This window comes from Amphiura filiformis, chromosome 6, assembly GCF_039555335.1.
Source record: "Amphiura filiformis chromosome 6, Afil_fr2py, whole genome shotgun sequence".
NCBI classification, from domain to species: Eukaryota; Metazoa; Echinodermata; class Ophiuroidea; order Amphilepidida; family Amphiuridae; genus Amphiura; species Amphiura filiformis.
The window spans coordinates 17,365,130-17,391,045 of record NC_092633.1 but is presented as its reverse complement, the minus strand read 5'-3'; the positions used below and the strand labels follow the sequence as shown (position 1 = coordinate 17,391,045).

The window sequence follows — 25,916 nt, the reverse complement described above, 5'->3', positions numbered from 1 at the left end:
TTGGATGTGTATATTCAATCAGTACATGAAGAATTGAATATATGAATACAAAACCCACCCAAGTCCATACTTTTGCCAAATTGAGTTAAGCATGGGAGATTGTTGTCATATGTATGAAAGAACAACTCAAATTCATCCTCTGTGTCTATTGAGCATGTCAAAAATAGCATGTATGAAAGAATCACCCAAGTCCAGGATTTGAGTCTTGTAACACATTGATTGAAATCCAGTGTGGTGTGTATAAAAGTCCACTTGTAACACATTCATTGCTGGAGAGTGACTTTTGAAACAAAAATGGGTTTAATCAAGGAAAGTGTGTGGTTTATATTACATGGCAGTATGCTTATCAACATTATACATAATCTGTGTGCTTTATTTACCTAGGTGGGTTTACACCCACCTAGGTATTAGAATCAGTCGTGTTGTTCTTCCGCTGGCAACAGAGACTCATCTATCAGGGCCCAGTTCTTGAACCCCAATATATTTGTATATTCATTGAATAACCTTTGACAAATTTGGGTACAAAAAAACTCATACTCTGTAACAAATTCAAAATGAAATGTCACTTGCACATATAATCATGGAAGTATACTATATAGTGAGAATGGTCAGAACAGAGATCAAAAGTAGAATCAGACCATTTACAGTCTATGATCAGACTTGCAGCTGGAAGTTGATTCCCAATTGGGTAATAAAACCACCCCTTGCTGCAACATGAACCCAGTCACAACTCTAATTTCACTGACCTCCAAGCAGGTGATGTCAGCCACTCCGATTTCACCATTCAGAAGTTCACTGGCGGTTGTCATGGTTGTTGTGGATATTATAATAATGTGCAGATGATGAGCATTGATCATGTTGATTACCTAGCTGGGGGATTTACAACCCCCCTCCACCGAGCTAGGTACTGTTTTGCTATCCGATCTTTCTTACCTAGCTGGGGGGTTTACAACCCCCCGAGCTAGGTACTGTTTTGCTATCCAATCTTTCTTCTTCTTCTTCTTTCTGACAATAACTTCAAATTGCTTCTCCTCCTACATGTTACACCCTACAATTATGTCACTTGCACCGCAGACCCTAGACAGTTCTATGGTCTGTGCTTGCACATATGTATCGGCTGTATCCAGTGGCCATAGGGTCTAAACAGAATTGAGGTCAAAGGTCATTAAGAGGGCATTTCCGGTATTTAACCAAATACCTTCAAACTGCTTCTTCTGTCACATATTATAATAGTACAATGATGTCATTTGCATATATGCATCGGCTATACCACACGCCTATAACTTGCATACAGAATTGGGGTCAAAGGTCATGAAGGGGGTAAAATCTTACAATTGTATTATCTGGATATCTGTTAGGGGTATGGGGCTCAAAGTCGGTGACGACAAATCTCATGACCAGGGGAACGTTTTGCAGGGGTCAGGTCAAAGGTCATGCAGATGTGAAATTTTAGAAATGCATTTCCTGTACATCTGTAAGGAGTACGGGGCTCAAACTTAGTGACAACAAACTTAATGATCAGGGGAACATTTTGGGTCAAAGGTTATCTGGGGTTAAATCTTAGAATTCACTTTCTGGATACCTGAAAGGGGTATGGGGCTCAAATTCAGTGACAACAAATCTCATGATCAGGGGAACATTTTGCAGGGGTCAGGTCAAAGGTCATATAGAGGTCAAATCTTAAAATGTCTTTTCTGGACATTCTGTAAGGGGTACGGGACTCAAGCTCGGTGACAACAAACTTGATGACCACGGAAACATTTTTGAACATTTTGCAGGGGTCAGGTCAAAGGTCATCTGGGGTCAAATTTTAAAATTGCATTTTCTGGACATCCGTAAGGAGAAAGGGACTCAAACTCGGTGACAACAAACGTCATGACCAGGGGAAAATTTTTGGAAAATTTTGCAGGGGTCAGATACCTCCACAACACCAACACGCCCCACCTAGGTTTGTGGTCTATGACCATCATTTGCCACTAGTTTGTATTATCTTACTAGTGGTAATCTCATTCCAACATTGTTGTCTTTGTATATGATTCAAAAAACCACCCAAGTCCAGCATTTAAAATGAACCCCACGAAGTCTCTGAAATGCTAATCGCCATACCAAATACAGTTTAGCCGACTTTTGCACGTAAAACTTACCATATGGACCTGGTAAATCCAACTGAAGGAATTAAAATGATACACGGGTGTTTTTTCTTCTAAAAATCACTTCCCATGGACTTGGGTGGGTTTTAAATTCACGTATTCAATTCTACTGTTTAAGGCCACGATTTTTCAATATCTCATCAACCAATGCAAATCTTAGAAACGTTTGAGCATGTATTTCAAAACGGTAGATTTCATGATTATAGTACGGCTAATATTTGAAGCTCCCCAAATCATTATTATGATCGATTCGATTTATTTATTACATACCATTTGCATTGTTTGCGTTCAGTGGCTTAAGCCTCAATAAAACTAGATTTCCATTTCTAAAATTTTATTTGATTGATAAGCGACGAGTACCATGAACACGCTGGTCCTGATATCTCTGATGTAATAAGATTAATACAAATCAAGCAATGCAAAAGGCCGATGTGTTAGGAAGATACGAAGAAACGGTACGCTCTTTTAGAGGCACCATTAATTGGCTAAAATACTGTTCCGAATGACCTCTGTGATCTAATGAGATAAGCTACAGCGGTGTTAGAAAAGCTTGCTATTTTGTGTCCTGCAGGTCAAACCACCTTTTCAACATCAGTTTGTCGATTCAGATTTATAACATCATGTATAATGTGAAAATATCTTAAGTAAGTCTGTATCTGCATGCTTTTAAACCTTTTCCTTCCCACTAGCGAAGCGCTAGCTTACCGTACCACCATATCAATATAAAAGCCGTTATTACACAGGAAGGTGTCATTGCAGATAAATTGTGTGTTTTAATAATATACAAGATATTACGTGCTTTGACAATTTGGATTTAAAAGTAAAAGACATATAGAGCGTATTGGTATGCTCTGTTAATAACGCCAGCAACCAAGCTCCCGGGAAGGATGTCACGGATCTTCAAAATTCTAAAAGTTTTACCTGCCTACGATTATGAGCTTAAAGTTGAAGACACATTTTTCATTTCCCACGAGCTGTGTAAACCGCTCATGAAAACAAATCCTCTTTTTTACATTTTGAAATATAATACGTATTGTAAATAATACAATATCACACATTTCAAAAGGACACGTCTCGTAGGAATTCAATGTTTTATAAAAAAAAATAATGTTAAGAACATGTGCTGTTAAGCCTGGCGTTGACCTTACCTTGGTATAATATTTGAGTTAAATAATTAGTTTACATTTCCTGTACTTGATATTTGCAAAGACCGTTTCCTGGGGGCGTTTAATCAGTTGTCTTGTTTCTACCATGTCTACTACGGAAATGAATGAACAGAAGGAAACGAAAGCATTTCCTTCTTCAATGTTTGAATAAATCAATGTATCACATATTCATTGCCACACGCATGTATTGATCGAAACTCAATTAACGTTATAATAGCCTTAGCCATATTAGCAGCATTGAAAAATGTGCGCACATTAAGAAACCAAACTTTTGGTTGTCCTAATCTTGTAAAACCTCATAATGACATCACATAATGTCAGTGTCCGCTCTTAGCTCTTTCGGGTATCTAATGCCCAGTTTTCGGGTATCTAATATACAGTTGATTTCATTACTTTTTATTCTCGTTATGAAAGCCAACCTTTAATGTCCTCATCTTGCAAGCTGTATTTTATTATTTCAGTGTCATCTATATCTATCTAATAGCCAACTCGATTGTATGTCAAAAATGTATGTAGATGATTTTTTTCTTCTTCTTTTTCTTCTCACATAATAAACGTCAAATAATGTGTTAGCCCTATAAACGTCGTCAGTAGAAACTGCAGAGAAAACGATGCCGTTTATATATAAAATTGTTTCATTTCTTGTGCAAATAAGTGACTTAAAGGACCGTTTAATATTTACGCCAGGAGGTGGGAGCTTTGACAAAAAATCGCCAAAATATTTCGCGTTCCCCGATCGCATTCGCTAAAATTTGAATTCTGTTTGTTTCCCCCTTTCTCCATTTAAAACATAACATTCCCCCTCATGGCTCAAGTAAAAAATTCAGTTTTCCCACTCAAGGTTCCCCCTTAAAACTGCCACCCCCTGGCGTGAATATTGAACCGTCCCTAACAAGGTTTGATATAGTTGTATGTATACTTGTTGATGTAAGTAGTACGAAGGTCATGGTGATCATAGTGATGCTGAATGCCTAGTGGTAAGATTGTGATCGATAACAACGAACGCAAGCTTTGATTCAGCTATTTTTACATTTTCGGCACTGACGTATTGGGAAATGTTGCCAATTAAAGGTGTTTCGAGAGAAAGGTATGTAAATTTTGTCACTTTTGTACTGCTCTCTTTTTTATATTAAAATTGGAATAATTTGGGAAATAATTTCGGCTGTGTAAGAACAAAAAGTACATCTTTCTCTAGTTTCTCTACTTATTGACAATCACCTGCCGGGTAAAGCGTTTTAAAATATGCGGTAAGGACAGTCTACAATTTAATGGCGGAAACCTTTATAAAAGGTAGCCTACCACTTTATAAATAGCTTGTCGGAAAATTGCAAAAAAAGCATATTGCCAAGTATTCCACTGAATAATGTGATTTGATTATACATTTGGTTTCGGCATTTAAAGTTCATGTGAGCTGGGAAATTCCATATCATGTAATCAGAGAAATTCTCATATGAGATCATTTTGGAAAGTCTCTTGTTATAAAGTCTTTAGTTAAAGATCATAATAACTCAATGTCGTTCTGTAGTTAACGTGTTGAACTGTGAAGGTGCAGCTAAATGCTCTCAAACTAGGGCATAATGAAGCATAATTCAGCCGCTGAGCGAAGGAAGATCGTGGATTGTGCCAAAAGTGCGCAGTTATCCCAAACAAAGTATATATTTATAGGTTAATGAAATCGTATTACTTGTTGGGGGGATTAGACAAAATAATGCACCCGCGGTGATGTTGATGTGGCAAGAGCCCAGCAAAGAATCTTGCAGTAACAGATCTGTGCTTAGAATACCACATTTTGGTGGGAACCACTTTCTGGGACATCTTGATAAATTAATTTGGCGGTTTTTATAGCAAAATTGTCACTACAAATGTTGGAAAATTGAACCAAATATAAATGCATCAACCCGCCCGAAAAACAGATCAATTCTACGCGACGCGAACGCATGCGAAACATTTACATGTTCTAATACAAGGTAGCAAAAAACGATGAATAAATGATTGAACGAATGGAGCTAAACATTGGAACCAGGAGCTCAGAATTAAAAAATGATACCTTTAAACCAATCATAATATTGTGATACAAATATTGATATGCTATCGCTATATACTAAGTAGTACTAGCCCAGTGAAGCGAAAAAACACATGACTTAAATTAACATTTGCCAGACATGAGGCTAACATTATGCTGTTTCGAACCATTTTATTTCTTTATCCCTTTTTGCTTCCATCTTTTATGCCCACTCTTTATTATCTGTCATCCTGGCATAGCACCAGTGAAAGACTTTTAATAGTACGACAGGGGTTGTAATGATGGAATATAGGTGAAAGTGTCTCTACCGCTTCACCATATTCCTTCAGCTACTTAGATGATTACCCTCAATATATCTTCAAATTGTAACCTGACCTTAGGTGACCTTTGTCCCGTGAGATCAATACCTGGTTTGAATGCATTTGTCGTCTACATCTATCAGAGTGCAGATCATATAATAAAAAGCTTGACAATAGGCCAGTAAGGCTTAAACTGTGCTACATGAATTGGACAAGCCAAGGGTCATCTGCTCTCAACGTTGATCGATTGCAGAACTTCATTATACAGAGCGCTACATAAATGAACCCAATAAAATATTAAATTGTGAATCGGTGAGGTGACAGACGTTTCAACTGACATTGAACACTGTAGAGGAGAGTGATATTCCAGCAGGAAGGAAGGTTACAGGGAGTGCGCTACTAATATCATGTACAGGTATAGTTCATATCGAGAACTTGGGACTCGCTGCCATAATCAAAACAAGACATCGATACTGAGTTGAAATTCAGTGTCTCACAATGACTGATGTCCCGCTAGGACACAGGAGATAAAGGCCACATCTCTTTAGAATCAATTTACTTGGCCGTGGGACATTTACGAGAGAATAAACTCATTACACGTTTAATTTGCCGACAGATTCGCTTTAAGCTGTTGTGGCGTTAGGTGGTGAAATCAACAACATGAAATCGGGAGAAATCCTAACGGTTCTGAATTTGTCTATACTTTAGTACCAGTTCGCCTTCACTTCTTCATGAGTTGAAATTAAAATCACAATCGCTATACTGCCACATTCAGTCTGGTCGAACTGAAACTTACTTTGGAACAATAAGATCATATCAATGACATGACGAACGCATCTTCTTCGGACACTTATAACACCAATCGTCTTCCAAATGCAAGATCTAATCTCGACAGAAATGCAGCAATAAGAAAGCGCTGCGACAATTTTGAAATGCACTGCATATATGGTTGGCATATTACCAAAGTCACACCAAGCCAAGTATTTTGATACCTCGTGGAACAAAACATCAAGAATCAAACATGGCTCTTGATATTATTATATAACACAGGTAAACCTTGAGGTGTACTGCATATTAGGGGTGTAGCCTTGCAAGATGGGGACTGATTATCTTTAAAAGATTATTATTATAAGGTAAAGAAAAGGTACGCTTATAAACGACAGACAAACTGAAGTGTGGGTGGACAACATCACAAAATGGACAGGCCTTAAGGGAGAATGCATTTTAAACAACAGGAGTTGTGCGTCTCTAATGCTATCACGTTATCTCAACGGCTTACAAGCTATAAAACAGAGGGAGTAAACGACTGGAGATTGTGTGATTTCATCCCTCTCTCCTGCATATCACTACTTTTCGCGCTCACTCATTTCTTGTCCTCTCTTGCCTCGATTCGGGCAATCATCCACTATGTACGTCTGTATGTATTTATATATCTCCCTCTCTCCACGACACATTGTAGCTAAAATATCGAAGTTAACACCAAGTTCGGTAATATTTATTATTATTATTATTATTATCAGTCAAAGTTATATTTACATACACACTTTGTTGCTTAATGGCAAACACAGGCAAATGGAGTTATGAATTCGCAAACTACGTATATATATTTTTTTCAAAGCCTTTTTTTTTATCCTTCGTATCACTTTGGGACATTTATCAAAAATATCTCATGTTTAAAAAGCGATGAAAAAAAGTCAAATTAAAGTGTGAAATTATTGATTTAATGTCCAAAATGTTTTGCTTCGAAATGCTGAAGAGAAAAACCTTCATAAAGTGACGTTAGTCATGTTCGTGTGCTGAAGAGATTAAGTTCGTTGGCAAACATTAGGTAACAGTATCCACACTCGTGTTGCTTTTATAGTCAATTCATACTGACAGAGATGGGTTAAGATTTTTTCCGATGTTTTCATCTTTTAACTATATAGGTTTGACGTAGGGTAGATTAACGTATATTAAGAAAACAAGTTGACGCAAACTGAACTGTATGCCTGCTATTGGAGACTTTATACAGTATATTATATGGAGGTATTTACTTACAAACTCTTGGGAATGACACAAAATCTTGTTATTTCATAATTACACTAGTGTTAGAAAAATAAGTTTCTGAAGGTGCATTAACCGACGAGTTTTAACATTTATCATTTGCGTGTTTGTAATAACAGGCAAGTTCCATCAGTGATGATCAAAAAATAGAGTGAAGTCAAGGATGAAGGCAATTTAGTTTGTTTTCAATTGGCCAGATGCAAATACCAAATACAACTCCACTTCCCCTTTAGCTCCCTTTTAAGACACTCAAGGGATTACTTGGGTGTTTTCATCCATTTGTAAATTCTCATATATCGCATCTATAAACCGGGTATAAATGTTGAAAATTGTCATAAATTTCAATACGAAAAAAATATTTAAAAAAAATTAAAAATCGCAGTTTAACAAAAAAGAGTTAGAATGAAAGCTACCTTCGTGTGGATATTTACTGTGTCATTATAACAGGTCTGATACTAATTTAACAATTGTTGTGGGGTCCCAAGTTCATGCACATTTTAGGCTCACGCGCTTTTTTTTTACATATGGCCTGGAATTGCATATTTCGGTTTCAGCGATTGCCCGAAAATAGGTAGTATGTTTTTGAAAATCGTTTCCGCTTGAAATGTAGGTACGTTTCTGTAAATACCTTTGTAACAGTACCGGTTTTTTTTAAACCAGAGCTGTTACAGAGCGTAATTGTGAAAGGGTTGAAAGAGTAAAATGTTATGGCATAAACAAGAATATGTTCGTTTAGTCCTATGATCCCTTAACTATACTATATATTTTTTTGTCTCGCATGTTTCCTTTGGGTGTATGGTTAACTCTGCGAAAAAGGCTAGTTTCTTTTTGGCAAAGTTATAAAAATTAATTAAGTGAAGTACGAACGTTTTTTGATTTGCTTTAACGCATCAGTGCCGTTTTACTCCTACATGGCAACCTAGGGCCCGAGTATAAAATGATAACTAATTGCATTCGTACAGGCATATATTTGAAAAAAGAGCTCACAGTTGTATCATAATGTATGAGCAATATTCATCAGAATATTTCAAAATTTATTTAACTGGGTTTTTAAAATGGAAAAACATGCAAATTTGATACGAACTGATTGACTTGTTTGATTACTTTCAGAATATGTAAATATTCTTTTTAGCTAAAAATACCAGATAAAACGTCAATAAGACTTGTTCAGACAAATTAACCTAGTTATTATAGCATTTGGTATTTTGAATTGACTGTTTTAAAACTAGCGGAGAAAATTATAACGTGAGCTTCTCAATCAACATGATCAAGTAGGAACGGAGTCCTATATAAAACCACACCCACCAGGTAGTAGCTAAGAAATTTGAATAGAATAGTGAATGCTCCATATATGCAAAAATATATCACAAAAACGGTTGCCAACGCCAAAGTTTGCCACTGAAATAGGTTTTACTTCTTGACAGCGTATTCTTTGACATTGTATCATTTATGTTGAGACTTATATAGTTAAAGTAGTAAAACCTAGACAGTTTTTAATTATAAAACGCCGCCGTATATTGGGTAATTTGTCCCCTTAGTAGTCATTAAAAGAGAAGATGACGGTTTATGCTCCATATTATTGTTCTAAGTTCTAGCATCACTACTGAGAACCTGAAGGAGAGATTCTGCGCTGAGCTTATTCATGCCGTAGCACGTTGTGCCAGTGAAGTCAAGTAGTTCCGATTAAAATTGCCGACAGCTTTTTTGCAGTCCAAGACTATCAATGTATCTCACGGTTTAAATTGGATTGAAACTGTGGGTTCAACGACTACAAACGCAAGTGTGATAAATTCCTTTTATTCAATGGCAATGAATCCTTTGCGATTTTATTCACGACATCACATCCACCCAGTCTTTCCCCCCTTAGGATTATGTTGAATTTCAGCTAACATAAGGACACATTATCAAGACGTATGCTATGCCGCAGTGCATTTATGGAAGGTGTACAACGTGTCTATCATGTTAGATAACGGTTGCACCAATTCAAACTATAAACTGGTGATTACATGTATTTCGCACATGATAAAACGCAGAATTACTGGAGGCTATGACCATCTTTTAACACAAGCTATGTAATCAAAAGAGATAGTATTTCTCTTAGGAGGAACAAATCGTTTTACCTTTAGGTCACACATTATCTGATAACTTGGATTCCGTTATCAAATTGCCTGACTACATAAAGATTACTTCCAAGTATCACATCTGCGAAAATACACGATATTAATATTTTGACTTTTTTTTTTTGGTTGAGCCTTTGAGGTGAAAACTGGTTCATTCACAAATGAGAATGCCTGCTTTGTATTCATTGTTAATATTACTGACTTTGGTATCAATTCGTAAGAAATGGCACAATAATACCACCTACAATGACTGTGATCAAATCAATGGCGTATTTGGGTTATGCATTGCAGCCATTTCATTAATGGAGCTTATTGCCGATTGGGGTTTTTGGAGTGATTTGTCGTCGTCTAATCTTAGAAGACATTATCCCAGGTTATCTGCAGACGAAATTTCCTCCGTTTCTATACGCGCGTGTATGTTCCCGAAATTATGTTGTTTTGATCTGCTTTTTATCAAACAATCTGATCTTTTTATCTTAGAATTCTAAAATTCACCACTGTCTGTCTTAATTTATGCTGTTGTATAACAATCTGTATGAATAACAATATGTGTGACAACATTATTTTATCATTACCATTATCTAAGAACTCAAAAGAGTAAATTGGGTGCTTCATTGGCGTGTAAGTGTTAATGAATGCAGAGGTCAGTGGATAAGGTTCTTGGTATCTGATAAAAAAAGTTCACTTACTTGTGTACGTTTCAACACCACCTGTTGTCGTAATCAACACTTGATGGGTAATCAAAATATGGGTAGTTGTTGATAAATTCTACAGGTGCTGTTGAAACGTACACAAGTAAGTGAACTTTCTGGATCTGAATTTGTTCAATCATGTATGCAGGGGTGTATATTAGGGTGCACCAGACCATGGAAGTGACCAGACCAAGTATCTGTGACCAGACGCCCTCATGTCAAGCAAATTTCGTTTAGTGGGGTATCCGTGACATTGAAATTGTTCTTGGCTAGAGACAAGGAATTTGCTTGACATGAGGGCGTCTGAAAAATACATCAGTACTACCAATACCTACCTAAAACAATACACACTGTCATTTTGATGGTCTTGACTTTTGCTTTTGGTATGAGCCCTCTGGAACTGGCTCTATGTCGAACTTGTGATGCGTTGACTTTACTGTAACCTATAAAAATGATAAAATATTAATAAGATAAAAAGAATTACCAAATACACCATATAAATCATCACTAATCAGGGATTTACAGCTAAGAACCATCCACCCTAAACATACCACAATAAACCATCGTAGCCAGGATCAGCTGCAAGAGATCTCGTACCAATAACCGAGACAAACAAGCAGTTAGTTCATTCCCCAGGGGAATTTCAAGTAAGCTTAATTATTTACGTGAACAAACAGAGACTGCGCCGCGCCGGGGCTCGAACTCACCTAGCTCATTAACCACCAATGGGTCTAACGGCTTGAGCTAACTTGACTTATCATCAAATGGGTATATCTATTATATATTCTTAAAAACTAAAGAAAGTTCCTGCAATCTTACTGATTGGTAAGCAAATGTTCTCAAAACAGATCCAAATAAGTAAATTAGGTACTTACTAGAAATATTTCTTATTCACTCCAGATGGCCTCTGGATTAGGAGTAGAGGCAACACCACCATGAACAAGGACGAGGGGCGTACAGACTTGATCGGATCTACAATCAGATCATCAATCGGTAAGCAACCCATGTGACTTCATCAAAATCCGTCACAAATATTACCGATAACAACTAGAAACACTACCACTCACCAAACCAGAGAGAACAAGATTCCTGATAAGAATCAAAATATTTCTAGTGCGTACCTAATTTACTTATTTGGATTTGTTTTGAGAACATTTGCTTACCAGTGATTTATGAACGATCCTGATGAATTTGTTCAGAATCTTACTGGTTCTTAGCCGTGTGATATGACACGATATAACACACTTTAGCGAGTGCGTGTCGACGCGATACTCGTACGCGCTATTTGAACCAATTGGAGGTGCATAGCAACAACGGGACTGATCAATTCTAAACCTTAGGTTGTAATATGTATGATTTAAACACTTCAATTCAAATAAATATATTAATCATAAGTATACCAAAGTTTAATCAAAATAAAATAATGATGTCGCCCTTGTATATGAGACGATAGATGCACGACAGCGGCTAAAAACAATAGCTTTATTCTCTAAGAATCACAAAGACAACACCCCATAAACAGACAATTACCCACATATCCTCATATACCGCACAATCCAAACGCACCCCAACACATCCTACCCGTTTCTATACCACCAAAGTAACGCTGACAAATTACGTATATTAATTCAATCCTGCTACCAATGTAAACTTTACAGATTACGGATCGCCTTGCACAAAATGTAATTACCATAGGTCTCAAAATACAAATGCATGTATATGCCCATTATTTACTAGGATCACCTGGACATACCCCCCTCACACATTCCTATAGCATCTATAAATCAAAACTCAACACTGTCCACAACAATTCAATTCTGCTACTAATGTTCACTTTCACTGTTACACGGATCGCCTTGCACAAAGGTAAGAACTTAAGGGTTTCATCTCACACACATCTATGTAGCACCAATTAAACCCAGAGGCTACAGGAAACAGATTCTACCTACTTAATGGAATATATCCAAAGCAAACTACTTAGTTAAAGTTTAAAGAGAGAACCGTTACCCAGATTTTGTATGCACAGGCATGCATGCTCGGTCAATAATTATAATTAACTATTCACGGTTGACCAGGATTCTCACAGGCTCTTGAACACGTAAGAAAGTTCCTGCAATCTTATTGGTTCTTTGCCGTGTAATATTACAAGATATAACACACTTCAGCGCGTGCGTGTCGACGCGATACTCGCAACGGGCTATTTGAACCAATCGGAGGTGCATAGCAATAACGGGACTGATCGATTCTAAGCCCTACCCAGCAAACACAAAACGTTTTCGACATCATTCGCAAAAGGTTATAAAAGGTTGTCAGAAAACGTTTAAATGTCGGGTTATATAAAGGGTATGTTAAGAGTATAAAACGTTGTCATAACCTTAAAACACATTTTTTGATTATCTACTGCTCAGCAAACAAAAATGTTTTACAGAAAATGTTTAAATGTCGGGTTATATAAAGGGTATAAAAACGTTTTAATAACATTCCAAAAACATTCTTGAAAACTTAATACAAAACATTCTAAACAGAATGTTATTTTGGGGTTGAAAAAATGTTTTGCGAAAAATGTTTGCCCAAAATATTTTCAATAACGTTTTAAAAACGTTTTCATGACCTTTATATAACCCGACATTTAAATGTTATTAAAAGGTTTTGAAAATAACATTTTAAAAACATTTCTGTGTTTGCTGGGTTCAAACATTTTCACATAATGTTATTTAAGTATTGACACAATGTTTGGCAAAAATGTGTACAAAAATAGTTTACAATAACATTTTTGAAAACATTTAAAAATATTGTTGTAGTGTGTTTTCATACAAAACGTTTTAAAACGTTATCATGACCTTTATATAACCCGACATTTTAATGTTATTAAAACGTTTTTACCTAAACCAAAAGCCAAAATATAACTTATTTAAAACGTTTTTAAAACGTTTTTGTGTTTGCTGGGTAGGTAATTCATTGTAAAATGTAGGATATAATTTAATTTAAATTTGGTATACTTATGATAAATTTATTTATTTGAATTGAAGTGTTTAAAAATGACGTAAAACAATGATGTCGCCTGTGTTATGTGAGGCATTAGATGCATTTACGCATCGCGCACACTAGCACAATTAAACATGAATTTACAAATGGAAACATGACATGCATAGGCAGATATACCAGAGTAAAAACTCCGGACATACCTGCCTGTGCGGGGACTTGAACTCCAGATCTCTCAATATATAGAGTATATTGAAGTCTTATTATGTTTATGATTAACTGAGACGTCGTCATGGTATTCATATAATGTTTACAAACTTTGGAAGTAAACATTTAAACTGAACGATGTACCAAAATTTACTTCAAGGCGTTATGATTGTGTGGTATACATAGCACAAAAAACTCCACATTTGTTTGCATGCGAAGTGATAGTACATCAACCTTAAACGCGAGGAAACGTTTGACTTATCCACAATTTTACATGTTTATTTTGATATAGAAAAGTTTTCGAAAATGATCGGGATGCCTATAATAGTTGTTGGAAAAAGTTCTTTGAAAAGAGATAGGCCCATGCCTATAGCAGCATCCTGGGTGTATTCATTACATTTTAAGCTAAACACGGGCTTGGGAGAACACTGTTTTAAATTGTTTTCTTTACGTTTAGATAGAAATTTACATTTTTATCCTCGTAATCCGGTTACCAATATAGGTTTACCACGCACTTATTTTCCATATGCAATAGGTTCTTGTCAGACTAGCATACAAACTTTTAAAATGTTTGTAAAAGATAAATACTATAATAAATGCGTGGGTCCAAGCGCAAGCTGAAAACATAAAGCCTTTACCTAAAAATTAACACACATCATTGTGGGAAAAACCTGACCTAAATATTGTATTCCTGTGTAAGAAATGTAACTTTACTGATAAGTTTCAATTTGGTCTTGGACTACTACACTAAGTAAGTCTTATATATGTTAAATGTAAACTAAATCGGTCGAACCTTGTGTGTTTTGTCTAGACCAAGCTAAGTGTAAGACTGATAACTTGATTATTTCAAAGGTCATGATTCCGTGTGGGACTTGAGAGACCAATATCTGATTGTCACAAACAACTCAAAATAATCATTACGTATTCGACATTAGAGGAGCTTTTCATTAAAGCACAAACGTTATGCGTCGAGAGAGGGCAACTCCTGGTGCCTGGACATTTATTCGCTAGGTCGAAAATGAACTGTTTGGCAGGATATTTAAAGGTAAAAAATATAGTATAAGGTTCTAATTCTAAAATTTAAGAAAGCAGTTTCTAGTTTTTGTCTTTATAACATAAGCAATTTTATAGAAAATTTGGACATTTAAGGTAAGTTGTTATGATGGACGAAAAAATATTGGCATGCAAAAATCAAATTTGGCGCTTTTCTCAAAATCTGCTTTTAGATTACTTGCATCATTTCCTTCTGAAAATGTATACTTTTATGTACATATCATTCACTACATCTAAAGATACAATACAAAAAAGTTCCAACTTATAGCGGGTTCCCTTAAATATGAGTGAAAATAACACAAAAATATGTCGTCAAATGAATTTATTCTCTAGTCGCTACGATCGCAGCCCCTTGAGACCAGGTTCACCAAAATATAACTTAAGATCAGGCGATAATAGGACACGCGTCACGTGACGTACGAGGCTGGCAAAACTACAAGTTGAAAGCACGTACAAAATAGACCGTTATCAATTACAAATTGAAAAACAAGTTACTTACAGCGGAGTTCGTTGTCAAACTCCAACAGTTTTAGAATAACATCATTTTGATTTGCCAACACATAATACATTTAGAATTGTTTGTGAAAATTTCAAGAATACGTTTAAATACAATGCAAACATAAAAATAGTGATACAGTAGCGTAGCGTGAGTGATCCTATGGCGGGGTGGGTTGGGCACCGATCATGATTGGGGGCACCATGTAATCACACTAATAAAATGTGTATACACACATATTTTGGAGCAATTGCTAACATAGATTTTCGTTTCTATATCAAATTATTCATCTTTTTCTGAATTTTTTGTGGTAATTTTAATTCTATAAAATGTAGATTTGTGTACAAATTGAGGGCGCTATTTATATATATTTTAAATTTAAATTAGCCAAATAATAAGACTTATACCTTACATTTCATGATAAAAAGTTTTAAAAAAAATCCCTTGTTACTTGTTAGTCTGTTTGCTGATGTTATAACCCCTATCTTGTAAAGACGCAAAAAACGATTTTGGATAAATAGCGCCATCATTGTTCAACTTTTCTTTAAAAATGACTCAGTTTTACATGGCATCAAACAACCGTGATGGGGAGCACAAGCCATTTTGACAATTTTCCTATGGGATTTTCTAAAGTGTCAAATCAATTTGGGGACACGTGCCTCCTGCCCCTATTGAACTTCGACTGCATTAACTCTGAAGAGGGACATCACATGACAATACAAATTGCATCAAAATTGTCAATTAAGTATGTTATATATGTTAAGGGGAGTAATTTGAGACTATAGTTTCGATGAAACCGGACCATTTTGAAAATTTGACTTGACATATTTGACATACGGTATGACCTATTCGATGTTGTAACTCCTGAACTAAGTACCGTAGAACAACTGACCTTTTTATTCCCCCTCCCACACACACATTTTCCTATAACATCTAATCAAAGCTCAACACAGTCTACAACCGTTCAATTCTGCTACTAATGTGCACTTTCCCGGTTACAGATCCGCGCTTTGCACAAAGTTAACAATTTAAGGTCTCGTCTCATACACATCCACGTAACACCAATTAAACTCAGTAGCTACAGGAAATAGATTCTATCCACTTAATGAAATATATCCAAAAGCAAACTACTTAGTTGAAGTTTAAAGAGAGAACCGTTACTCTGAAGAGGTCCATGAAAATACAAATTACACCAAAATTGTGAATTAAAGACCCATTCAGTGATCCTAGCGAAAGTGTAAAAAAATTTAAATTGTTTATAAATTGCTTAAAAGTGAAGGATAAGTCATTGAAATTGTCATTTGTTTTTTTTTAATGAAAAAATTGGCAAAACATAAAGAAAACAGCAGTATTAACGAAGTTGAAGCCCCATTCATATGAATGGCCTAGTGGACCAAAAAATGTGTAAGATTATACGTGTAACCTTACACGTGTAAGATGGCATCTTACACGTGTTAAAACCTAGCGAGATGCTTAAATTGACGAATCATATATAAAGAACCAATATTTAAACCGAAATAACCTATCATTTTACGCGTATTCATATACGACCAATGAAATCTCGCCATAACATTTCTTATACGCGTAAGAATTGCCTATTAGGGATGGACGGTATTCCAATGTGACTGGTACATACGACGTCTCAGACTGACACGTAATGTCATGAATGTTAACATGTGAAAGCGCGTCAGAATATACCTATAAAAATGAGTCTCAAATTATATTGTATGCCATTGTAATTTGTATTGTCAATTATAATACATACACCTGTACGGTACATCACTTTTATCAGTCATGCCTTACCCTTTTCATGCGGATATAGTATGTTTCGTGTACTAAAATTTATTTAAGCTTAAACTACGAGTAGCACTCATACAAATTACAAAATGTCTCGTTTACTATATTACAACTCTCCTTGTCTTCGGTACGCCGCCAATAATATCGCGTATCGTCCATCACTAAAATCCATATCTTATGCGTATAAGAAGTCGTGGGTGTTACAAATCACATAACATCTTTATATATTATTGGTCGAACTTTGTTACGCGTGAGATGATTGGCTGTTTGTGATTTCTTACTCTGTGATTCGTCAATTTGAGAATCCCGCTTCAATGTTACACGTATAAGATGCAACCTTACACGTGTAAGATGCAATCTTACGCGTATAAGATGCAATCTTACACGTATAACCTTACACGTTTATGGAAGCATAAGTGTATCATTTTGAGCAAAACCCAAGAATCGGTCGCTATACCCTGGTTTTGCCAGCCCATTCTTAGGTTTTGCTCCCCAAACTAAGGAATAGCTCAGCAAAACTCAAATCGGGTAGCGATTCTAGGGTTTTGCTATCCATTCCTAAGAATGGGCAGCAATACTATGGTATAGCCGCCGAATCTTGGGTTTAGCCAGGCAAAACTCAAATCCGGGTAGCTATTCTAAGGTTTTGAAGCCCATTCCTAGGAATAGCCCGCAAAACCAGGGTATAGCACCCGAATCTTAGGTTTGGCTCGGTAAAACTCAAATCGGGGAGCAATTTTAGAGTTTTGAAGCCCATTCCTAGGAATAGCAAGCAAAACCCAAGAATGGGCTATTGAAACCCAGGTATAGCGACCAATTCTTGGGTTTTGCTCCCCAAACCAAGGAATAGGCAGCAAAACCACAGTTTTGCTCGTAAATGATACACTTGTGCCGCTAAACCCCGGATTCGCAGCTGAAAAGAAGTTTTGCTCGTAAAGCCGAAGGACTTCTAATTATATTAATACGAATTTACGAGATATGGTAAAATTCCGCAAATGTCATTAATGCTCTGCGTGCTGGCCATTGCCTTCCGCATAAAAAGTCCAAGTTTTTAGATATTTTCTCAAAATATCAAGAGCTATCTCAAGAACCACTGAACCAATACTAGACTTGCTTGTACTCATTTCAATGCATTTTTCATGCTGATTGCTGATATGGTCATGAAAATTTACAGTTCGGAAATTTTTAAAATTTGTTTTAATATACCTGTCGTCTGAAGTCGACTCGACACCCGCGTGGAGAGGGTTAATTAACTAACCTTGTAGTGACATAAATGTTACCATGTGGTAAAAAGTGTATTAAAGAGCCATGCCTAGTAAATAATCAAGTAAAATACATGTTTTTAAAACACATGAAAGTGAATTGTTGGATTGTCTTCACGATATTGTTTTTATCATGTTCATCACTACATTCACTGCCACGTATGTAAATAAAGAAATAAAGAAATAAAGAAATAAAGAAATAAAGAAATAAAGAAATAAAGAAATAAAGAAATAAAGAAATAAAGAAATAAAGAAATAAAGAAATAAAGAAATAAAGAAATAAAGAAATAAAGAAAGAAATAAAGAAATACCTGTGTCATAAATGATTACACCCCTCCCTATTTTCTACTGTAAACAATATTTATTTTCAAAATACACTTTTTAATAGACTATTTATTTTCACTTCAGCTCAATTTAGCTGTTGTATTTGTAATTGCAATTAGATACTGTGCGTGTAAAAACATGATTTTAAATATAAATTTTGTATATTAAAGCCATATTATAACATTTCTGTAAAAATAGATTAGTATCATATATACACGCTGTTCGACACTGACACCGTATAAACAAGAACAAATGTATACGGTACCGTATCAAATTGCGGAATCACAACTGATTCAGTGTTTTCAGACCCGATTCAGGGTTTCCAAGCCCGATTCAAGATTTCCATAGCTAAACCCTGGAATGGGGAGCGAAACTAGGGTTTTGCGGCTAAACCCTGGTTTTGCTCGCTATTCTTAGGAATAGCCCAAAACCATAGAATCGCTACCCGATTTGAGTTTTACCGAGCTAAACCTAAGATTCGGAGGCTATACCATGGTATTGCTAGCTATTCCTAGGAATGGGCTTCAAAACTCTAGAATTGCTCCCCGATTTGAGTTTCACCGTGCTAAACCTAAGATTCGGGGCTATACCCTGGTTTTGCGGGCTATTCCTAGGAATGGGCTTCAAAACCTTAGAATAGCTACCCGGATTTGAGTTTTGCTTGGCTAAACCCAAGATTCGGAGGCTATACTATAGTATTGCTGCCCATTCTTAGGAATGGCCTGCAAAACCCTAGAATTGCTACCCGATTTGAGTTTTGGTGAGCTATTCCTTAGTTTGGGGAGCAAACCCCAAGAATGGGCTGGCGAAACCCGGGTATAGCGACCGATTCTTGGGTTTTGCTCAAAATGATACACTTATGCTTCCATACACGTTTGTCTTACACGTTTTTTGGACCACTTGGCCATTCATACATTCAAATACATGCAGCTAATTTAGATACTTTCAGTATCTAAATTACAGATTCATGTAAATTCCTTATTTTTGTCTTATAAACATGGCTTTCGGCTGAACTAATAGCAGGCTATGTTTACATATTTATGACAATGACAAAGGTACCAAAATCCTAATTTTGATGATTTTTACGATCGTCCGGATGAGCAAATCACTGAATGGGCCTTTAAGTATAGGTTTGAGATTTCTTTTGTGAAGGGGAGTAATTTGAGATTAGTTTCGATGAAATTGGGCCATTTTTAAAATTTGACCTTAGCAATTGACTTTTTTAATTCCTAGCGATGAGTAGGCAGTTTTTGAGTTTTGGCCATTATGACCTTCGACCTCTCATGAGCATAATAGAAAAATGGAACCAATTCTAGTTTTATTATTTGTGGTCTAAGGATGCCAACAAAATAATATTGGTTCCACTAATGTAGAAAATACAATACCCCAAAATCATAGCGCCATATGTGATGTGGTATATCGAAAGCAGACACTTTTGGGCAGGGTCGTAAATGGAGAAATAGCAAAAATTGTGCCCGGGGGTGATTTTTTCACAATTTTGATTTGTTGCAAATTTGTGATGTTAATAATATTTAAAATATCGTCTGATAGTTTCAGACCGGAATATAAATTGCATCTGGTATTTTTCAGACGTTATTCAAGGTTATTCCTACTCAACATTGTCAATAATATTTTTAAAGGCCGAAATTTCATTATTATAATACCATAACTTACGAACTCAATATCTTCGCTTAGGAACCCAGCAAACACAAAAACGTTTTAAAAACGTTTTAAATAAGTCATATTGTGGCTTTTGGTTTAGGTAAAAACGTTTTAATAACATTAAAATGTCGGGTTATATAAAGGTCATGATAACGTTTTAAAACGTTTTGTATGAAAAAACACACTACAACAATATTTTTAAATGTTTTCAAAAATGTTATTGTAAACTATTTTTGCAAACATTTTTGCCAAATATTGTGTCAATACTTAAATAACATTATGTTAAAATATTTGAACCCAGCAAGCACAAAAATGTTCTCCAAATGTTTTTTCAAAACCTTTTAATAACATTTAAATGTCGGGTTATATAAAGGTCATGAAAATGTTTTTAAAACGTTATTGAAAATATTTTGGGCAAACATTTTTCGCAAAATATTTTTTCAACCCCAAAATAACATTCTCTTTAGAATGTTTTGCATCAAGTTTTCAGGAATGTTTTTGGAATGTTATTTGAATGTTTTTATACCCTTTATATAACCCGACATTTAAACGTTTTTTGTAAAACATTTTTGTTTGCTGAGCAGTAGATTATCATAAAATGTTTTTTAAGGTTATGAAAACGTTTTATAACCTTAATATACCCTTTATATAACCCGACATTTAAACGTTTTCTGGCAACCTTTTATAACCTTTTGCGAATGATGTCGAAAACGTTTTGTGTTTGCTGGGAAGGGCCGATTTCATCGGTGGAAACGCCCGGTGGAAACGGCGTTGTAGAGCAAAATATCTCAATATTCAAGATATGTAAAACACTCAAAATTTATAACTTGCCCAAAAGCGTCTATTTTTGATATACGACGTACCACGTCACATAATACTAAGAAATCACTTTCTGGCCATCCATCAAATTCTTAAGGAATAGCGTTAGGGTTAGGATTAACGATTGATATAAGTGATCTTAATCAAACAAACTGATCCGGAATTAGCATATAGCTTTCCTTTGATTAGGATTGGTGCATAATAATAAGAGGTGTGACACATTCGAATAAAAAATAACATAGATCAGGATGCATTGTCTAAACTTTCCCACTTTGTCGAGAAATGTGGCTGATTAATAAAACATTCTGGAGCATAGTGCGAAGACTTTGCAATTTGCGCGAGTTACTGCATGGGTTGAAAATCTCTATAAAACGGATATAAGTAGATCATGAGCGATAACTTCTTCACAATGTTTTACTATTTAACTTGCTGTATAATTTGTTAAAAATGTGAAAAACCTTAATAATTTATCCGTTAGCCTCATCTATTTTTATATGTGGAAAGTCATTTTAGGAGTATTATTGTCTTGATATTTCATTTTTAACAGGTTTATTCTGGAGCTTGAATCTCAACAACGATGAATTGTTGAACACTTACGGGACTATCAAACACTTACTTTGTTCCGTTATTTAATGAAGAACATCAATCACGCTTGTCTTAAAAGTATAATACTATTAGCAGATAAATTATGTTAAAATAGTGAGAACACCATTACTGCAGATGGTGTGTCAAAATCAATCATTATAATCTTCATCATGATGTAAGGTATTTGTTCTTGCAACTGCAATTATTCATTTGATTTCATCAAAAATATTACTTTCCTTAATGTATTCTATTTGCTCTCAAGAGGTGCATTAATTTTGCATAGCCTGCTTTAGATGACGACGCTTTTTGATGGACAAGTCCAGAAAACATGCAGAATTAAGCGCGTTTCTTTTCTTTTAGAGAAATATGATCATGTCATTATTCTCTCGAGGAAACCGTCTAGTAATGCATTTGCAAAATGAACTACATGTTAAAGTACGTGAACAAATGGATCTTCAAAAGACCCTAGCTTTAAATTGGGAGTTCTCTCTATCAAGATGTGCCTGCGGATATGTCTGGGTTATCACAAACTTAAAAGTCCAAACCTTCGTATTGCCGTTAGATATATAAAGGAAATACACTTACCGTTGCCCTTCTTTTTTCCGCTGGACGACGACGGACCCATCATGTACCTACTTCGTCGCCAAATTGCCACAATCATAACAATGTAACAGATGGCTATGACTATCAATGGAATGTAGAAGAATCCAAAAACAACATACATGGTGTAGGCTTTATAGGGCCAGGTCCCTGGTACGAGTGCAGGTGGAACACAGTGGGGGAGCACAGGATCATCAGAACTTTGTTTGATTTCAACTATTTTAAAGACGATGGCAGATGTTATGGATAAGAACAGAGGAAGTGACCATGCTGAAGCCGCCATTATTTTCGATCTTTTGCCTGAAAAGAAAGCAAGAAATGTAAAAAAAGTGGATTAAGTAGGTAAAATAACTGATTGAAGAATAACATATAGGACAAACTAAATGATAATCCATTAAAATTACAACATTCAGAGATGAAGTGGACAGTAAAGCGCGCTTCAGACTCCGAGTATTGTACGTACAATATTGTATGTACAATATGTACGTTATTTAATCTATTGCCATTCTATTTCCAGTAATGTTTAAGTTCTAACGAATATATAAAAAAAAAAAATCGATAATATGTTACATACAATATCTAGCAGAAATATATTATCGATTTTACGTCATCAAACATTCGTTAGAACTTAAACATTACTGGAAATAGAATGGCAATAGATTAAATAACGTACATATTGTACATACAATATTGTACGTACAATAAAAAGTCTGTATACTGCTTAAGTCTAGATATTATAAGGACGTGTCTCACGCACGTATAATAAGAAAACATTGTTACTATGGCATATTTTCAATTGTTCAAACACTCACCACTTGTGTTAACTTGTCACAAACACAGGCTAGAAATTCAAATTCCAATCAATAAGCAAAAGATTTATCAAAAGTATACCATGGGGTCAACAGCACTTTGAAATGAAAAGGCGCAATAAATCTAAAAGCTGAAAACAGATTGAGTGTTGCATACCATGAAATGGTGGCTCACAATGTCTTCTCAATCCAAATTAATCTTGACAGTTATATAAGTCAACCATGTTCCAGTCATTTGTCAGAAAACGTAATTTCATTTAGACTGTTCCGGTCTAACTTCATTTAAGTAAAACCTTTCGTTTTATATCCGTGATAAAAGCAGGGTTATTCATCATCAATTGGTAGCTAAGGATTGATTGATTTAGTTAATATGAATCAACTATGACATTAAACATGTTCAACCAAATAAATGTTGTTAAACCAAAATGAATATTACGAGTTCAACGACGTTCATTGCATGTGTGATTTGTTTGTTCATTCTTTCCTCCAGTATTGATATTCTCATACAAATATTCTGGTTACATCAGAGTTATATTAGAAGTTGTGTTGTTTTTCCTATTGGTATATGGCAAATGGCTACCATACATAGTTGTAGCAGACATGGCCAGCCACTTTACAATTGTTTGGAAGTTGTAACAAACCTAAAATTAAAGCGAATAGAAACTAATTTTATTGAAACTGTGGACATATGATAGCCTTATGTGTCAGTTTTTGATACCTGTTTGACGCTTAGGGTATTGTCAAATTCTGATTTGGAGTTTTTTAAAAATATTACAAACAACCAGAAGTTATATGTTTAAACACAACAAAATTATAACCCATTACGACTAATCTATACTGATTACTTGAAGGGATAAAAATTGATGAATAAGAGGGCTGCAACAGAATACATGGGTATTTCTCCTTCCTGAAAGAAGTATTTCAATTCAGAGATCTGATGAAAAGTAATCAAGAAAATATATCTACCGTAAAACCTCGTCTACAAGCATATATAGTGTTTTTGATGAACGCTAAATTAATACGAAACAAGCGTAAATATGCCAATTGGTCTTACAATAATACTTGTTTGTATATGCTTGGATCTGTAATTTATTTGCTCAAACTTCATAGTGGCGCCTGGATTCATTCAACTTTCATCAGAAGCATTCTATATGCTTGTAGACGAGGTTTTACGGTATATTATCAAAATGTTTGGTACCCAGCAGATTACAGAGATCATCACAATTCTGCCACATCAAAATACAACAAACGATCCACCTAGTTTGCCTATTAATGGTGTACGAGAAAGGTCATTAAACTATAAACTGCTGTCATTTCAAGATGATGTAAATGTTGCATTTGGAAGAAGCTAGCCTTTCAATAAATGTGAAAACTACTGGGTACCAATCATTTTGATACAGCCTGTAGACAAACGATTCATTAGAAAACCAAAGTCTCTCTCATATCAAGTTTTTGACGACATTGATATTCATCCTACAGTCAGGCTGTTTTGACATGCATACTTCAAAGATGTTCAGTGATGCAGCTTTATTGTACTTTAGCATAGTCTGCTTATCAAGCATTGCTCAAGGCTGTTAAACCAACGCAGTCTACTTGTTAAAGTTGGCCTGACAAAACCACTATTAACCATCAATCTTTTAATGTTCTTCGGCTATAAAACGAGACTTCTAGCACAATTTTAAAGCGCATTTTGCGAGATACATTTATTTCATTGACTTGGATAAAACCATTGACATTGGCAAAATCCATGCATAGTTGTAGCAGACATGACCAGCCACTTTACAATTGTTTGGGATGTAATAGATAAAATTAAAGCGAATAGAAACTAATTTTTTGAAACTGTGGACATATGAAAGCCTTATGTGTCAGTTTTTGATACCTGTTTGACACTTAGGGTATTGTCAAATTCTGATTTGGAGTTTTAAATATTAATATTGTAACAAACAACCAGAAGTTATATGTTTAAACAGAACAAAATCAACCCATTACGACTAATCTATACTGATTACTTGAAGGGCTAGAAATTGATGAATAAAAGGGCTGCAACAGAATACATGGGCATTTCTCCTTCCTGAAAGGAAGTTCTGATAAAAAGTAAGCAAGAAAAATATCTTTATTATCTAAATGTTTGGTACCCAACAGATTAGAGATCATCACAATTCTGCCACATCAAAATACAACAAACGATCCACCTAGTTTGCCTATTAATGGTGTACGAGAAAGGTCATTAAACTATAAACTGCTGTCATTTCAAGATGATGTAAATGTTGCATTTGGAAGAAGCTAGTGAAAACTACTGGGTACCAATCATTTTGATACAGCCTGTAGACAAACGATTCATTACAAAACCAAAGTCTCTCTCATATCAAGTTTTTGACGACATTGATATTCATCCTACAGTATGTGTTGACATGCATACTTCAAAGATGTTCAATGATGCAGCTTTATTGTACTTTAGCATAGTCTGTTTATCAAGCATTGCTCAAGGCTGTTAAACCAACGCAGTCTACTTGTTAAAGTTGGCCTGACAAAACCACTATTAACCTCATCAATCTTTCAATGTTCTTCGGCTATAAAACGAGACTTCTAGCACAATTTTAAAGCGCATTTTGCGAGGTACATTTATTTCATTGACTTGGATAAAACCATTGACATCTAAGAAATAAATTCAAATAAGTCAGAAGATTGCAGTTTGATATTTTGTGTCATCTCAATAATATTGCATAGATTTGTAAATATGATAGTTGAAATTGAAGTTTGTGCTAGATTGTGCTATAAGAAATGTTGAAATATTTACGCATTTATTACATAGATTTGTTATTAAAAT

General features: G+C 35.3%; 1 protein-coding gene across 1 annotated transcript in view; it reads right to left on the bottom strand.

Annotated features, from left to right (window-relative positions):
• Positions 1 to 25,916, bottom strand: part of LOC140155079 (neuropeptide S receptor-like) — a 188,840-nt gene that overhangs the window by 30,773 nt on the left and 132,151 nt on the right. Inside the window, exons 6-7 of the mRNA XM_072177772.1 lie at positions 22,266 to 22,580; positions 10,829 to 10,936 (exon numbers count right to left, since the gene is read on the bottom strand). Of these exons, the coding sequence (XP_072033873.1) occupies positions 10,829 to 10,936; positions 22,266 to 22,580 (423 nt within the window). The remainder of the gene's footprint in view (positions 1 to 10,828; positions 10,937 to 22,265; positions 22,581 to 25,916) is intronic.